The 19,615-nt window shown below is 35.4% G+C and overlaps 1 protein-coding gene across 1 annotated transcript in view; it reads right to left on the minus strand.

Moving 5' to 3' along the window:
* The window catches only part of IRSp53 (Insulin receptor substrate 53 kDa), an 84,844-nt gene that overhangs the window by 47,187 nt on the left and 18,042 nt on the right, over nucleotides 1-19,615 (minus strand). The window contains exon 2 of the mRNA XM_018544476.1: nucleotides 17,163-17,238. Within this exon, the coding sequence (XP_018399978.1) occupies nucleotides 17,163-17,238 (76 nt within the window). The remainder of the gene's footprint in view (nucleotides 1-17,162; nucleotides 17,239-19,615) is intronic.

Consider the following 19,615-nt stretch of genomic DNA (forward strand, 5'->3'; position numbering starts at 1 on the left):
AACTGGGTGGTAGTGGAGTCGATGGTGGAAATGCTGACTCGCCCACCCCCTTGTTTGTGGCTGTTTCAGCAACCCCCTGAGCGACTCCGGGGATTGGAAGCAGGCCGAGTTCGTCATCGGCGACGCACCCCATTGTCCAACGGTCATCCCTCGTCTTCCCCCAGCTGTCGGCAAACTTCGGACTGTCCTGTATCAACCCTTCACCACAACGTTCCTCATCCAACCCGTCTCGGAGACATCTCGATATCGATATACATAGTATATCGGGTTATATCGGGTTCGCAGAAAGCCCGTACTCGCTTTCACCGACAGGAATTCAAGACACAGTGCTATACTGTTCGTATTCGAAGATACGAACAGTATTGGATATTCAGATTCATGGGCATTGCCAGAGAAATCGTGAAATTCAGAATATTCACAGTTTCAACCATCTTGAAACTTGACCATTGACATCCTCGAAAAATAGAAATAATAATATCAAAATTAATGAAAAATATATGACGCTTTAAACGTAGAATTTTTCAAAAGACATATGTTTTGTCATGTTCAAAAAGATCAATTTCTTCTTTTAAAAAATTAAATTTACTTTCATGTTGAAATTAATATTTCTAATCAAAGTGAAAATTAGAGCAACATGGATAAATTAAATAAAAAAAGAATCCCATTTTCAATCGGAGTAAATTTTATTGCCAGTGCTTAATAATATTCAAACAAATTTATAAACATTCTCTTCATTTCTAAATTACAGATTCAAACCTTATTACGATATTTTTCGTAATAATTATTCTACAATGTTTTTAAGATACTTATTTGTATCGTTACTGAATTGACGATCAATGTATAATAATTTGTGATGTCATTTCCAGCTTCAGTTTATAAATCGACCCTCAGTTCATAAAACAAAAAAAAGGATTTTTAAATTCACATATGATTGTATATTATGAAGCACTAAAATTCGCTTTGACCGAAAATAGAATTAGTTAATACTTCCAGACTCGTAAAAATCAATTGAATTATCGCTGTATTAGAACTTTCCAAATTGCTTCAAATTGTAATTATTTTCCAAAAGTCCAACGAGATAGGCAGTAGGAACTCCAAAATGCTTAACGCGTAATTAAGGAGCTGCTTTGAAGGACGGCTTCTTAGCTCGGTGCGTCGTTTATCAGTGCTTGCGAGCTTGCTTAGAAGGTACAGAGATAATAAATGAACGGCGGGAGTTTCTAAGCGGCTTAATTGCTTATGAGGGTGTTTACCAGGGTTCTTAGACCGGCTTCGCCAAACGCAACAGGCGCGAGTGAGTACTATCAAGATTTCGCGCGGTATTAATGTAGATTAATGGAAAACTTCGTTGCCGTTTTGGCTGCAACTTTTCCTATTCCTTCGCCGACAGTTCCCACGAGCTATCGGCGATTATTAATGGACTCGCGTCTTGACTTTCTCATCCAATCGGTTTTTTTTATCGAGATCTGCACTTAAATGGAATTTTTTACTCGTTATAAACTTTATAGAACTTTAATTTCTTTCGCTTTATATTTTTTACTTATGTAGGTTATAATTCTTAAGACACAGCAGGATGTAAACTTACAAATCTTATTATCGATACCTCAAAAAATCTTATAGTTTCTAGTTTATTTGTATAAGTAAGAAAATTGAAACAAAAAAGAATTTCTATTGATGTTCTACTTAGAAATTTTTTTTAATTAATTCTAAAATGCTATCGACCACTGAGCGCTAAGCATGCCTTCAGTCATTAGAAGGCCTAATTTGCCATCTAATAAAAGCTATAGAATAGTATAGATAAATTTTTTAAAAATTCTATCTATTTATAATATATATTAGTTTGGATCCCTTGCAATCAATATTATAACAGATATGATACATAATTTCATTTACAGTTTTGTATTATATATTTTATTTATAAGTGTTATATGAGAAGACACACAACAAAGAAATTTACTCCATATCATTTTAAGATTAAATTAGATAATATATTTATTCGGGTGTGTTAAGTTAGCACCCCAACTATAGTACTCAAAAGTTCAGATTAGAGTTCCCACTTCCTTTTGACGAGACGAAAAGTTCCCTATAATTAATAACAAGAGTTCCGCTTAATAAATATTAAAAAAAATTTTTTTTAAAGTGGGGTGCTAACTTTTTATCGAATTTTGAGGTGGAATAGTTCTGAGCGGCTTAATAGCTTCAATTTGCGATTGCCTAGAGTTCCTGATATATAAAAAAATTTTCGAATATTATAAAAACTAAATAAAAAAATTTTGAAAAATTAATTTTTAGATACAATAGTTCTGATGATAATTCCTGCTTCTTTTTGACGATACGAAGAGTTCTCCATGATTCTTAATGACATATGCACTTAATAATCATTTTTTAATAATTTTTTTTAAATGGGGTGCTAACTTTTTAATGAAATTCAAGGGTCGCATAGTTCTGATCAGCTTAACAGGACTATTTTGTGAATACCTAGAGTTCTTGATACATAAAAAACATTTTTGAAGAATAATAAAATTAAAAAAAAAATAGTAGAAACCTTTGAAAAATTTTTTGAGAGTACCGAGTAGTTCTGAGTAGCGTTTCTTACAGATCTCGACGAGTTCTATCGAAAACTATCAGGTGAAAAAGCGATTGGACCAACGGTTCGCAAGATACAGCGACATTTGTCAGAAGATCAACAATTTTTAGAGTATATCTCGAAAACCATTGGTCCAATCGCTTTGAGCCCTGATGCTTTCCGACAGAACTCACCGAGAACTGTCCAAAACTCCGATCAGAACTACTCGGTACTCCCAAAAAATTTTGACTTCAAATTTTTTTCCAAGTCCGATGTCGAAAAATTTTTTGAAAGTACCGAGTAGTTCTGAGTAGCGTTTCTTATAGTTCTCGACGAGTTCTATCGAAAACTGTAAGGTGAAAAAGCGATTGGACCAACGGTTTGCAAGATACAGCGACATTTGTCAGAAGATCAACAATTTTTAGAGTATATCTCGGAAACCATTGGTCCAATCGCTTTGAGCCCTCATAATTTTCGACAGAACTCACCGAGAACTGTCCAGAACTCCGATCAGAACTACTCGGTACTTCCAAAAAATTTTCCGACGTGGGACTTGAAAAAAAATTTGAAGTCAAAATTTTTTGGGAGTACCGATTAGTTCTGATCGGAGTTCTGGACAGTTCTCGACGAGTTCTGTCGAAAAGTATCAGGGTTCAAAGCGATTGGACCAACGGTTTCTGAGATATACTTATTTAAAAATTATGTGATCTTACAAATGTAACAAATGTCGCTGTATCTTACAAACCGTTGGTCCAATCGCTTTGTCACCTTACAGTTTTCGATAGAACTCGTCGAGAACTATAGGAAACGCTACTCAGAACTACTCGGTACTCTCAAAAAATTTTCCGACGTGAGACTTAGAAAAAAATTTGAAGTCAAAATTTTTGGGAGTACCGAGTAGTTCTGATCAGAGTTCTGGACAGTTCTCGGCGAATTCTGTCGAAAAGTATCAGGGCTCAAAGCGATTGGACCAATGGTTTCCGAGATATACTCTAAAAATTGTTGATCTTCTGACAAATGTCGCTGTATCTTGCAAACCGTTGGTCCAATCGCTTTTTCACCTTACAGTTTTCGATAGAACTCGTCGAGTACTGTAAGAAACGCTACTCAGAACTACTCGGTACTCTCAAAAAATTTTTCAAAGATTTCCACTATTTTTTTAAATCTTTATTATTCTTCAAAAATGTTTTTTATGTATCAAGAACTCTAGGTATTCACAAAATAGTCCTGTTAAGCTGATCAGAACTATGCGACCTTGAATTTCGTTAAAAAGTTAGCACCCCATTTTTAAAAAATTATTAAAAAATGATTATTAAGCGCATATGTCATTAAAAATCATAGAGAACTCTTCGTATCGTCAAAAAGAAGCAGGAATTATCATCAGAACTATTGTATCTAAAAATTAATTTTTCAAAAATTTTTAATTTTTTTTTTATTATTCGAAAATTTTTTTTACTTATCAGGTACTCTAGGCAATCGCAAATTGAAGCTATTAAGCCGCTCAGAACTATTCCACCTCGAACTTCGACAAAAAGTTAGCACCCCATTTAAAAAAAATGTTTATTGAGCGGAACTCTTATTGTTATTAACTATAGGGAACTCTTCCTCTCGTCAAAAGGAAGTGGGAACTCTAATCAGAACTCCTGAGTACTATAGTTGGGGTGCTAACTTAACGTACCCTACTTATTCTTCCTTTCTCTTTCAAGTAATCTTTAGGATTTTGTATTCATAAAAATCTAAATTATAAATATTTTTTATCATTAAAAATGTAAAATGTATAAAAAACTTATGTTACATTAATTAAGAGTGATCTATTTTCTTGTACGTGAAATATCAATAGCATTACTATATCAATAGCGATAGAATTCTAAGATTGAAAAGAAACATTCTGTTGCTATACGCAATGCGTTGCTTAGAAATGTAAAATACAAAAGACTATCTACCTTTGGAAGGATTAAGTAAAATAAAATAATTTTGTCGCTATTATAAAAAAAATCTATTATAAATAGTATAAATAATATATAAACGTGAAATGTAAAAATAAATAATGCAAAATAACGTAAGGCGTTTCAATGATATAAATATGATCTTCATCGTGACCATCTACTTCTTCGTCCCTTGTTATTTCTAAATTCGCCATTCGCACCCTCTTGGCAGACGAGAGTCCTTAGCAAGCGACGTAAATGTCCTTTCACCCTTACCATCTTCACAGCGGTATCCCGAGGGGTAGTTTTAATATGAGTCTCGCAGTGCTTAACGACGCCGACGTCGACGCCATAGCTGGATGCCCCCACGTCGGAAAATGCAATGGAATGACACGAGGTCCGTGGTAACGTCTGAGTTCCAGCCCCTTTCCCTTCTCGACGGATTTGATCGAGCACGTATACACGTTCGAACGTATCACACGTAATAATTGTATTCTATTATCCGATATGTCATTATGATGATAGTTATAGTAGGATCTTACATATAAGATTGTCTTAAGTACAGTTGTAAGATGTTATTATCTAATCAGGAAGCCATATTAGCATCTTAAGACATTACGTAAAATGATCTTAAAATAAAAACGGATCTATCCGTCGTTCTTTATTTAAAATTCTAATACAAAAAAATTAAAATTTTTTAGATACGTCGTAAATGTTGATGATAAAAATATATCTTAGTTTTTAATATAATATTTAGTTTACATATACATTTATTATAGAGCATTACACGCAAAATATCACAATTTTAGTCTGCATAAAGAAATGTAAAATCTAGGAGATAATAATTAACAGATTAAATTTTAAAAAATCACTAGATATACAAAGTATCGCAATTTATGCTCTTCTGGCTTCACAACGTTATTCAAAATAGAGTACTATTATCCTAACCTTTATTAAGTTAAGATAATTGCACTAAGAAATTACACAATGTTGCATTCGACATCACTCTGGCTCCAAATATTAACAGCAATTGAGATTGCAGTACTTTATACATCAAACAATAAGATGTACCTAATATACAAGTATTCACTATTCAGGGAGACGCTGTATTAGCGCTATTTGTGTTCTTCTGTCTTTGTTTAATAAACAATAAAGATGTAATGATACAAATAGCGCTAATAGCGTCTTCGCAGTACCTTAGTGACTTTAAATTTAATTATAAGTTTGAAGCGACATACAGCTCCGGTATTTTAAGAATCAAAAGCACGAAATAAAAGCGTGTTCACGTAATTATGAGCGATGCAAAAGACGCGCGAAAGACCTAAAGGGGCGAAATTAATTTTTATAAAAAGCGAAAAGAGAAAAGAATAGGAAAAAATGGACGCCAAGCGACGAAGCGGCGATCTGACGACGACGCCATTTTGCATTCCGGAAGCGAATACCGCAGCGGGGGCGATAATCGTGAATTAAGAGACGCCGGCTAATCGACACACCCACCCTTTCAATTTTCACCCCTTGGCTTGTAAAACAACGCCCTCGTCGTGTCGCGAGAAGAAGGAGAGACCGAGAGTGAAAGAATGAAAGAGGGAGAGAGAGAGCGATTGTCTCTGGTGATTACGGTTTCCCGAGTTGTTTGCATTTAGGAAGCCATCAACACTTAATCGCATTCCTTCCCGCCTCGGGAAATTGCAGTTTTCGGCGACGAAAACGGAGAAGCGAAAGGAGCAAGGCGGAAGGGTGGGACAACGGTTACAACAATGCTCTTTTATATCGGCTAGTCTCCGCGGTGTGTAAAAAAGTAGCATCGCAATGCGGAATTCCAACGGCGTGATTGCGCGGAAAACGCAGTACAAAGTTTGTTAAATATTTTCGCCAAGCGAGTGGATGAATTTTGCAAACGGCATCATGCCTCTCTTCAAGCTGAGCTGACGAGGGAATTCGACCCTCTCGCAACCCCTTTTTTAACCAAAATTCGCGACAATAAATTGCAGTGACAGGCATGCATGCCATAAATATAAATAAAATTGATAGCAAAATAATCCAGATAAGACAATACAAAAATTTAAATTTCATATCAAGTAATCCAATACTGGGGAGTTTTTTTTTTACCAAAACACCAAGTATATACCAAAAGAACGTACCAGTTAGAAGCTTCATGAGCGGAGCGGAATGCTTGGCACGGAAATAAACCGCGGGGGTGAGAAAAAGGCAGAACGGTCCTTCGAGAGGGAATAATGAAATTAGAAGCGTCTGCCACCCCGACCGCAACGAGAGACGAGAAGGGGCGGAAGTAGCGAGTGAGAAGGGCATGGAAAAGTTGAAGGGAGGTTGCCCGGAAGCGTCGTCGGTGCTGAGCAAAAATAATTGAATCGCACAGCACGGGGGCTGCACTGTCCAGAATAAAGTTTACGTTTCAACCCCTCTTCAACAGCCCCCGCTCTTCTCTCATTTCGCTCCCCTACCCCCGTTGTGTACTTCAACCGTGCCTTCACCTTTCCTCTGTCTCTCCCGTACTCCTCCATCGCTGCAAGAGCGCAACCCCTCGACCGCCACCCAGTTGTCTCATATTTCCATCTTCCTTCTGGAATTTCCAAGGGGTGACCGCCTTTCAAACCCTTCCGCTCCAGCTCTTTTGCGCGATTCCCACGAGGTTGCAGTGGGATAATAAAGGAATGGAATGACTTTGAGATAGATGAGAGCACTCCTTTGCACTCTTGCTTGTTCACCGTTTGTTTTCGCGGTTTCTATCCGAAAGTGTCGGATAATGTGTACTGCGAAATTTGAATGATCATTCGTGGTTTGTTTCTAACAAATTTTCCAAAAAAAAAAACACGATATTAAATTAGAAAAAAATCATCCTATTAATTTAATATAATACATCTCTTGTGAATCTAAAGTTTCAAAAATAGATAAAAGAAATATAGAAAATTGAGAGATATTAAGAACTTAACAGTGTGTGAAGTTCCCTGCTTACAAAAATAATTTTTTTAATTAATGTATTTCCTAGATCCATCCGACATCCAATTTTTAAACATTATGCATACCACTAGGATTAATTTTGTAATACTTAAAACTGCTCATTAACTAAATATACGTTTATTTACTGATAGAGAAATTCATGATAATTATTGTATAAAATTTAAATCGCAGTTAATAAGAAATCTGTAACCAAAATGATAAGAATATATATTGTAATTATAGTGACTTTTGATAACATCCACTTCTATAAAACGCATTATTTCCACTTTTGTCATTTGATTAGCAGCAATCAATCATAAAAATGGAAAAAGGGTGAAAAATGTGACAGATATTTAATTAGTTATTGTTTTCATAATTATTGTTATATTACATTATTATAATACAATATCATTATTTATATAATTGTATTATTTATGTATATAATATCATATTATTTTATTTAATTCATAATCACTATTATATTTCTGTTATTAATCCTTCCACATATCAATCAGCAAAGAAAGTTCAGTTAAAATGTAGTAGTTATTTATTTTCATGAAATATCGGTTCTCGTGTAAACAACTCTATGGCGCTTCGTCGTCCTACGAATAAGAGATACTATAGGGAGAGCGCGCAAATGAGGAAAGAATCGGGGATGATTTATGGGGTGCATGCAGATGCCGGCATAACAATATTATTGTAAACTTTGCGATTGCGGCATTGTTGAAGTGCCAGGAGGTGGGTCCATCGAGCAAACGCGCGAATAATGGGGGTGGCTCGCGTTTATTTGCACCCCCGTCTTCGTCGGCGGCAGGATCGTATATTTTCGCGAGGCAGATACCCCGATACACGAAGGATCGAAGGACGCGGTGCAACTCCAGAAATGAGAAAAGCATGAGCAGCCATGTTTCGTTCACGACGTATCAAGAAAATCTCAAATCGTCATTATCGAGATGATCATAATGTAATTAGAAAAACTAAAAGAGTTGAAATTTCATATTCGTGAAATAATTCGTGCACGAAATAAATAATAAGAATCATCAGTTCTAACTAAGATATTGAAATAATCAACGAATCAAAATATAATTAACACTTTGATTGCCAATCAAATGCACCTAGTGAGATCACAGCGTTGCCATATCAATTTTAGTATTAACACATCTCCATTTGTATATACAAATAAATTTAGCATCGAGAATACTTTGCATTGATTTTATATATAGTATAATTGTGAATTTTGAACTATATGCTGAAAAATTTTATAAAGAAACATTTTTTTTATTAAGAATGTATTTTAATGTAAAAATTACTTATAATTGCTTTATAAAAAATAATAGTAGATGTACAGAAAACCAAACATAAAAATTTGCGTGACTAAAAAATTACGATAAACATAAATAAATAAAGGTTCTTATTTTTTCATATTTTTACGTCGTCTTAATATTTACATATTTCTGCGGTTTATAAAACGGAAGGAATTTCACGAAAGAAAAAAATGGCGGTTATCTCGAAGGAAGGGGCCGGCGAAGGAAGCGGAGAAGATCGAAAGAACGCGCGATATCGCGAAGGATAATATTTAAGGATTATTCCGCCTCGAATGCCAGCTATTCCGACCCATTAATATCGCTCAGCTGGCAAATTGGATTAAAGGGAATCCATTTAAAGGGATATTAGAGGACCGTATCACGGAAGGCCGGTCCTCCGTGATTTCTTTTCACTTCGAGGACGAACTGCGAGATAAATCGAGTTTCTTCAACAGATGACATTCATGATTGAATGCTAATGACCCTTTCATTCAATTCCGATTGTCACAATCCTGTTTTCACCGCTATTACTGTAATTTTTGAACATTATGTTATGGTAATTTTACAGCAGAGTTAACCTCCTTTCTTTTAACGCTGGAAGATTCGCGATCGCGATGTTTTATCATAAATCATCATATCCAACATGAATCGTGTCCGAAAAAAATTAATATAAAATTTTATATTAATATTTCTATTATTTTACATTATTATAAACTTTTTTCTGGCTCGTAGTTTTTGGCGATAAAGTATACGTGTATGCGTGTATACCTTTATAACCGGAAGATGTTTTGTTCGCAAAAGTCGATAACTCTTGTAATCGATAGCAGAGGGAAAATTCCCCACCTGAGCGCGACGATGAGCAGCGGCCATTCGGTATTAATTTCCGGGAAGAAATAATAACTTTCCGCAAAAAGCATAGAAATTCATACTGGGTTTATGGGTTGATATTAATAACCGTCGCGCCGATAATAACCATCGCGAAAATTAAATCGAATTCCAAACATGCTCGTTCGTGGCAAACGGGGGTGGCAAGCGGGAGCTCTGAAACGGGGATCGAACTTCCTGTTCCAGGGACGACACGTCCTAGGTCGGGGTTAATTAGTGGTGCGGCACGCCGCGATTAGCCGGACGCGATCGATCCACAGCTGCGTGACAGTTCCATTAGCACACCCGGTATGCTGGTCCGGTCGGACGCGGATACGTAAGGTATTCGCTATTAAGGGGAAATACGAGCGGATTCCGGGTGATACTACAGCGGAAACTCCATTTACCGCTTCTTGCACGCGTATGCGCGCGCATTATCGCGATCATCATCATCGCTCTATCATGAATTCAGCGGGCGAAAGTCCATCTAATTTAAACGCGGGCCATTCAGATCGGAATTGGCAAAAATTCTGAAACAGGAATTCCACGCATACACTATTAAGTACCACAAGGTAGCAAGGTAACTTTAATCTCTCAAGTTAAAAATATTTTGATATTTTTAACTTCCATATGTCAAAATGTAAATTAATTCATTTTTGTGATTGCTTTCAAAGTAAACAACGTCCATATTAATGTATTTAGTAAATAATATATTACATTTGAGTAAAATGTAATACATTTTCTTGATTAAATTGTTTAATTCACTCCTTTGTTTTAGTTAAATATAACGATATATTGAGTAGCAGCAATGGCAATCTATAGTAATGATTAAAAGTAACTCGAAATTGGGTATAATTTAACATTATAAATTTAACAGTGTACCTTTCAAATATTGCGCGAAAAACGACACAAATTTTACTACATTATACAATTAGGTACTTTTCTCCTTGATGCTATTTTTTATCAGCACGTTATTTTAATACTTAATTTACATGTTTTTCATCAAAACTCACAATAAAATTTTTCAAAAAATTCTTTTCCATCAAAATTATTTTCAGATTTGCATGCAGCAAAATTTTAGATTCAAAGAGGTTAATAAAATCATTCTTTCCGTTTTGATCACCAACTATAAATAAAATCGTGTTCAGCTCTTTTACAGAAATTAATGATTTATATATAAGTCTGAAAATCATTTTTATACGTTTAAAAATAATTTTATTACTATCAAAATAATTGTGTAAAAAACTCAAGCAATGCGGCAAAAAGATTTAACATTCTATAATTTGAGCGTCCTACATAATTATTTGGATAAATAATTCATCAAAATTTTATTTAATCAAGATGTAGCTAATTTTTCAGAAAAATCATTCTTCTCGTGCAAAAATGCATGGTTAAAATTTTCTTTCTATTGAATGTGCATCCGATTCACGAGTTTCACGGTAATTGCGAGCGATAATTGCACATACATACCATTCTAATTAAAACATGTGCAATTTATCAAGATTAATGCTTCTTTTAACAGATAGCAAGTTTGAACTAATGCAGTATAAGTGTACAGTATTATAATTTACATCATATATTGCACGATCGTACAACAAAGTGAAAACTCTAACAAATAGCGGAAAAATTTAGAACATCTTGTTTCTAAACAGCCCCCCCCCCCTATCTGTGCTCTAAAATTTCCTCTTTACGTTATCATTATAGAGTTCTTCATTTCGTTATCTACACTATCGCATTATAATGACAGAAATTATTATACATTTTCCGCATCAGTCCAAACACACGTACATACATATTGCGCTTTAGCGATAATGTCGACACAAAACATCGATTTATATTTCCCGATTTCTCCGCCCTCCTCTTCCCCTCGTTCACGGTTTAATATTACATATCGCAAGGACCCAAAGTGGGCGTCCCCATTGATTATGTTACTCGGTTACATTATCAGGTGATATCATAAACTGTCGTGTACCGCGCTTATCAATGCCAATATAAAAGCATAGCGTTTCGCTGCGATAAGATCGCCTCTTTTTTTGCGGTATACTTTTTCATGACGGCACTCTCGCGCCCCGCGAAGGATTTCCTACGTCAGTCGAAATGGGTTGCGCTCTATCTCGCGCGCATAATTCAACCCCCCGCGTTCCCCTTCGTCGTCGCGTTTATTACGCGTTTTATTTATGCGCATTACGCGGCCGACACGACGCAAAGCGACGCGCCGCGCGCTACGCCGAACGTTTTTTATGCAAAACGGAGTCATTTTCGCATAGCGCGTCGCACGACTCTCTCGATCGCGTAATATTCACGAAAATAACTTCCGTCGCTCTTTTCCCCTCCCTTCCGTCCTTCCTACCGCAGTGAGATTTACGCCATGGTGCAAATTGCAGTCGCGGAGAACGCGAGTGGAATATATTAACTGGCGGACTTTTTACGCTACGTTCGATAAAGTTAAATACACGACATTGAAGTATGTGTGCAGTGTTCTAAAATATTGTCCTTTTAACTAAAATATCTTTAATTAGAATTTGGTGAATTGCAAAAAAAGTTCATTATCTTGCTGAAAAGTAAAAACTTCCGTTATTCAACAATTGTATAAAATTAAAAATAATCAAATTGTTTTGTGATAACTTTAAAATAATATAAACAATTTTAATGCCACAAAAAATGAAAATTAGATATTGGAACTAAGTATTGTAGTTGTATTTGAAACCTCTTTATTTTATAGTAAATATATATTTCTCATATTAATAATGATTATAATTACAGCATTTTTTGTGATAATATTAAGGTAATTTTAAACAACTTTAATATATCATACAAAAAGAAAATCGCATGCTGGAACTAAATATTGTAATTGTATTCAAAATCTCCTCAACTTGCAATTAACTAATATTTCTCATGTTGATAATTAAGTATACTATAATTACAATATTACATATTTTATACTGTAATAAAATATACTGGAATATATTATATTTCTGGAAGTATTCCGTAATATCGCTCTGACACGAACAATACAGCGATGACGAACATTTCGTGTACATTTGCACAGCCCTTTCTACCCCGCACCTCTGACCCTGCAAAGTGTAGAACAAACGACGGGACTTGACAGTCGCGAGTGCGGCCGGCGTAACTCGATACTCTCGCGATATTTTCGACCCTTCGAGAGAAAATCAATATTAAAGAGCGACCAGCTCAGCCGAAAAGGGAGTAATGATCGACAGGGGAGGTGAAAAGGGGGCAAAGAGATGGCGCGAAATTGAAATCGCGGAGCCTCCCAGGTTCAAACTACAACGAGTAAAAAGAGACAACGGGGTGATCCGGAGTGTAACGGAAAAGGGAGGAAGGGAGATAGGGTGGAAAACGGGTGGACATGTGCCGGCGGGAAAATTGAGCGTTTCACCTGCACAGATTCCATAATTAAAATCAGTCAGTACCCTCGCTCGTCATTGTCTACCCCATACCGGACATTCACCCCTACCCGTGCACCCTTTTCCATGTAGTTTCCTCCATCCCAGGATCACTGTCACCCTCCTGTCCACATTCGATGTCTCTCGCGCATTTTTGCGCTATTTAACGAGAAAACTTTTCAAATCACATTCGCTGTGACTCTCTGTGACCGTCGACCACCGTCGCGTTTTCCAATCCCGGAAACCACCCGCTCGTCCGGCATTCTGCGTGAAAAAATCCGCAGTTTGTAAACGCCCGGAGCGAATAAATGACGATTATAACGAATAACCTCGTATTTATTATTATCGCCTGACTGTACGTTATATTAGACTGGTAATTGTTTACAAAAGTTCGTGAAATCGCCGTTAGATGATACTAAAATTTATAAAAATAGATCAGAAGCATATAAGAGCATAGTGTTAAACAATGCAGGACATTCAGCATTATATAATAACATAATTAAAAATTGGTTCAATAAATTCTAGTAACATCTATAGCAATAATTCCACGGACTTCTGCTCATAAATACCTAATATATCTTATCATTATTTAATCAAAACATTTTACATATTGTAAAATACGAACAAATTTTCTAAGCAATATGGGTACCTAATGTTCATCGCTCTAAAATTCCATCCGTTTTAAACGCTTTCCAACATATCCAAAGAGAAATGATACTGGAAAAGACCTCTCGTGCATCTTTCGATCGAATGAAAACGTGGAACTCATGATATTTAAGTGGCATCCTTAGGAGCAGACGAATGACGGAAAATCGGAGAAAGGATGCAGGACGAAGAGGACGGGCAGGGGAAGGGGGAAGAACGAAGTTCCTTGCAAGATTGAGCCCCTCAAAGTAGCTCGACGAGTCGTTATAAATTGTCGCAGAGTCGGATCCTGATAGGGTGCCGTGTATATGGCAGGGGTATGAGTTGCGGAGTCTGGGTATAAGTTCGACAATCGGCGAGTTCCTTCCGGTGGAACAAATTAATTCCACTAAGAACAAAGACGACTCGGAATGAATTCGCCGTTTTTAGCTGGCATTTTGATAACGCTGCCGGAGTTTGATTGGCTAATTAAGAAGGCTGAAATTTCACTCGCGAAATTTATCCAGGTTCGAATTATTTGAAAAATGAGATTTAATCAAAGTTAAATAATGAAAAAAAATGTTAAAAATATGTTTAATTATAATAATAGTTGTTAAAGTGGTACATAAAAATTAATAAAATATATTATAAAAGAGATAAAATATTTGAAAAAGTGTTAAATAATAAGAAATATATTATACATATCGACATTACTGAGAGTAATCACCTGATCTTTGTATTTAAACGATCATCTGAACTGTTTTACATCCCAGTTAAAATCACTATTATTAACAGTATATTGTTTTTATTGATTCGATAATTTATTCAAATTTAAGAGTACAGATTTTTAATCACAATTTTGTGAAAAAGGTAGTAACAAAATAAAATATTAAATACTAAATAGTATAAACACGTTAAGTAGTTTATTATAAAAGTATTTCTAAGAAAATATTTTAATTAATATAATGCCCTTTTTGATAATTTTCGAAAGAATATTTAAAGGTAAAGTTCATAAAGCATAGTCATTAAAAAAGAAAGAAAATATGTTGAACAGTATTTTGCAACAATTCATATTTTTTCGTTGAAGTATAAAAACATCCCAAGTGACTATTCCTGAGTTAAGAAAAAAACTAATATTTCCTGGAAACGAAAGAGTTATTAAAAGGCAGCACGAATGTATATACTCCGAATATTATTTTTACGTTCAGACAGAAATGAAAAAGTTCAACGGGGAATTAAAAATCCGCCAGCATATCGAGGAAAAGTCGGATGCAATTTACCCCCGCAAAGACCGAAGAGCTCCAGTTTCACCTTAATTCCTAGCCTTTCTTTTACTTGTCCTCATCCTTTGTCCCCATCTCTCATCTTTCGCCATTCGGAGAAATCTCCCCTTTGTCTCGTCTTTCGCGAGTCGTCAAAAATTAATTCCTAATCGAGTTAGCTCTCTTTCCCAGCGCGGAACTCGTTAAAGGAAGTTGCCCCGTCCTTTGTGCAACGCCCAACTCCATGAGTATGTTCCTTTTCTTGCTTCCCATACCAATTCGCTCCGCATCCATCTAGCTTGCAGCCCTAATCGCGTTGAGATAAAAAGTTTGCGAACCACCACCATCGAAAAAATTATCGCGGTTCTGTTTGCCCGATCTTTTTCATAAAGCGTTCTATAAAGTCGCCGAATTGATGTTGCGATCTTATCCCCTTCTGCGAAGAGAGTTTCGGCATTCGGTCTCGATATCTGAGGAGATTTGAAAGTGCCGTTTGTGATAGTAACATAATTTATATTGGTGATTTTATCGATGCGGTGATAGAACTAAACTCTCCCCGGATGTTTTAGGAAAGTGATATTATATCGCACGTAATCATAGAATGTTTGCAAACTGATTATAAATCATAACTTAGAGTTTGTGAAGTCATGCAGAAAAGATCAAAGAAAAAGTAAAAAACGTGGAAGTGTAGAAAGAGAAGAATTAATTATATGCTCGAGGTTTTACGGTGCAGGAATGCCAGTCGATTTTCATCCGGCGGAAATGGCTCCCCCTTCTACAGGGGTATCTCGCTTCCACTCCCAGCAGAGTAATACCCGTTACATCAAAGGTCGGCGAAACTTTTAAGTCACTTTTGATGTAAAGCCGACTGCCGGTGCGCAAACTACTTTCCACCGAGTACTATTTTCTCCGGCACACCTTAAACAAATTACCACCCATCAACGAGAATCGCCGACGCGCGCGATATATTATTACTTCATGATTTGCGGTCAGTTACGATATTTACGGTTAAAAAGTGATCCTTATTGTTTAACAATCGTAAAACAATGAGAATATTAATAGTTCGTAAAGTAATTATCAATGACATTCTTTAATTTTTAATAATTTTTCAAATTCTTATCAATCTTAATAATAATTTATTTCTTAAATAATTTCAAGAATAATTACATATCTTGAAATATCTTTTTATTCAACTAAATTAAATTTTTTATACAAAATAACATAAATTTGATAAAATTTTCAATTAAAATCATATAATAATTTTCATTTTCCAATTTAACTTTATAAATGATAATGAAAGAAGCTAATTACTATGAAATACGTTTTTACTGTCACCACAGTTAATTGAATTGCTGATAAAATCATTTTCCTGTGCAAAAGATAATGGTAAGATCGTGCCCAAAGAGACATAAAAAACGCGAAGATACGTGAAGATACGTGAAGATATTTCTATCGAATTATTCCCTTTCTATCCCCGAGAGCATCGAGGACGATATCTCACAGGCGACCTACATGACAGCGGCACGCGAGCCGTCCGTTTCAGGGTCAACGGGTTAATCCCCAAAGGTGATTGATCTGACCCGGCCACGAAAGGCCGCGAAGGTGTGAAAGGAAGAAATAAACACGTATAGAGTCAGCACGAAACGCGCGGTTAGAGATACAATGCGAAATATCCCCTGAAATTGACATCAAAATATATACAACCTTTAGAGAATTAAGTATTATATCAATTAATGATTAATTACTTATTTTGAGTTTTAAAAGTTCTGAGTATTCTTAGTATTTTGCTAATATTTAAAATTTAAATTCTAGATTAAAAAATTAAAGAGCTAAATCTGATTACTATACACAATATATGTGAAATGTTTAAAACTGATATTAACTGTAACATTTCAGATATTTAATATCGCCGATTGAAAAAGTGTTTGATATTATTAATTGCGCCGCGATTAAGTAACAGCGTATGAAACCCTAAACATTAACCCGTCTACGTTCTTATATATAATAAAATAAATTAATCAGAGCGCTACGAAATGAAAAAAAAAAAACGGAAAAGGCAGAGCAAAAGCTCACAATGCTAACGAACTGGCAATTCGATCCTGCAACAGGACCCAAGGGACTAACACAAAGTTCTTGCCCTTCCCCTCCAACTGTTCTTTATGCACTGGTCTTCTTTCTACCCGCGAGCCAAACCCGTCTATTTCTGTCTTTCCTTTCGAAGCGCTCGGGCATACTCCATTTAATTCACTTACCGTGAAGAGCCTTCAGGTACGCCTTGCCTGCGTTGATCAGCTGCCTTGCACCAGGATTGAACTTATCCAAGATATTCTATAAAAACAAGAAAAAAATCATCTTTCGTAAACTACACTGAATTGAGCTGAAACAATCGAAACTTGAAAGTAAAAATTTGATCTTTTATCACATAAGTTATTTGCTTATAACTAATTAATTATAAAAAATAAATCTAATTCTAAAATCCTTCAGTTTTCTATTGTTGCCTCTAGATTTTCCCTAGAGACTTTTACTTTTATTTAACATCACATAAACACAAAGTATCTCAAGTTTACAACTCTTGATCCCTGTTTCGCTTTAACTTCCATTTCATGTAAATGAATCGTTTGTGAGATACTTGCTTCGGCTGCCTCGATAGGTTTTCAATATGTTAATCGAGAGTTAATGGATTGCGCAAGCCAATAATTGCCAATAGAAAACAATCGCGCGTTTCAGAAAATAATAATTTTATTAAAATTCTAAACTAAATAATTTAATTTACACAAAATTACAATTTTTTTCAATACACTTTAATCAAATTTTTGTTGTTACAACAAAACAAAGTTTCTTTTTAGTGTTGTAGTGCGTAATCTTTCACGAAAAACTTAAAATATTATAAGATAAATAAATTATTAAACCGACTATCTCATGTGTATTTTAAAGCAATTTGATAAGCTGTTATCACGTGTCCTCTATCTTGATGCTCTCGTCATTGCGTTTAGCAGAAAAAACAGCTCAGTGAGCAATCAGTGATTCTTTATTAGTCATTGATTCCTACACGTGTTAGAATTAAAAGCAAAAATCAATCATAAAAGATCACTGAGTACTCACTGAGCTGCTTTGTTTGCTGAACGTAGTCAATACTCTGCGATAGAAATGCTCCGACAAACGCTTTTAACGATATGAATATTGCGTTGTGTAAGGAAATGCATGAATTATTTGTCGATAGATAGTAACGTAAATCAATAGCGGAAAATGCAGTTAGAATTTATATGCTCAACTTTATCAACCAAGGAGTTATATATATAACAGACTTTGTTACGATAGTAAATGCAGAAATGTATTTAGTAGACGACCGATAGTATAAATTGGCTATCAAACTTGAACCGTTACAGGTTTGTGAAACTTAGCTGTCGGGATGCAGAATGTAATGATTCGGAGAATCAAGGATCGAAGTACATGGTTTCAGAATAAAAGATTATTCAAGTCGTAATTAATATTAATTAAGTATATATATGTCGAATTATAATCAATGTTTTTTTTTTGCAAAAGTACCTAAAAATTTTGATTAAGAAACATTTTAAATTAGCTCTCCGAAACTGATTCCAAAATTTGAAACACACTTATTAACTATAAGATCCATATATGTTATATAAAATTATATTAAAAAACATAAATTTTAAAAAATCAATATGACATAATTTATACAAAAAAGAATGAATATTAAGTATATTTCAATAAGAATAATTCTTTATAACATAAAGAAAATTGAATTGACATCTTTGACAAAGAAATTTATATAATTGAATGGGTTCAATATATCCACCGTCAGCTCCGAAGGATTAGAAGAAAAGCAGATATTAAATGTATAGGTATTAATTAGAAATATTAAATATCCACAAATCTCCGAATTCTTGAACGTTGCCAGTTCTATACGTAACGTCCTGAGAACATAAATCCGAAAATCTCGGTTAAGTAAACTTGGAGTTAAGATCAATGTTTTCCTAAAACGCACAAGAATGCCCAAGGGACCGGTCCGTCAATCCCCCGAGGCAGTTTCCGTACCGGCGCGGCGTCGCCGGGCGTCGTTCCGGAAGCGGAATCTGGTTTGGGGTTTCCTTTCCTTTCGGCAGCAGCGTCGCCGTCGAACTTAAGGTGGCACTCACGAGGCGTAACTCCGCTGATGCGGTTACGATGTATCGATCCAGAGTAAGAGCGTGACGGCTAAATTAAACTCGGCTCAACCCCGACCTTCATGTTGCCCCCGGCTCTCGAGTCTCGATGGGGCGCCGCGGAGCAAGGGACGGAGAACCGTCGCGTCAGGTGCGTCGGAAGGTAACAACGCCCGTCGTCGATTCGATAGCGCGCCAATTATCTCCTGCATTTCCTACCGCTCGAAAATCCGCGAATTGTTGCTCGAAAGCAACGGTATTCTTCGAACTGCGACCCGCGGTTTTTTAGCGGTTCGCGATTAATTTGCTGATCAACATGCTTCAATTCATATTCAACGCCCAGTTTAATTACACATACTTTATTGAAATACTTAGATAATACACTGAAAAAAGAATTTGATAAAATTCCTATGAAATGTTGAGTGAAACAAATTCAATTAAATGTTTTAATATGAAATAACCAAATTAATTTTACTTTTCTAAAAATTTAATATAAATATATCAAATATAATAATATAATTATACCAATATCGTTCAAAAAA

The sequence above is a fragment of the Cyphomyrmex costatus genome, unplaced genomic scaffold (genome assembly GCF_001594065.2).
Source record: "Cyphomyrmex costatus isolate MS0001 unplaced genomic scaffold, Ccosl1.0 scaffold441, whole genome shotgun sequence".
NCBI classification, from domain to species: Eukaryota; Metazoa; Arthropoda; class Insecta; order Hymenoptera; family Formicidae; genus Cyphomyrmex; species Cyphomyrmex costatus.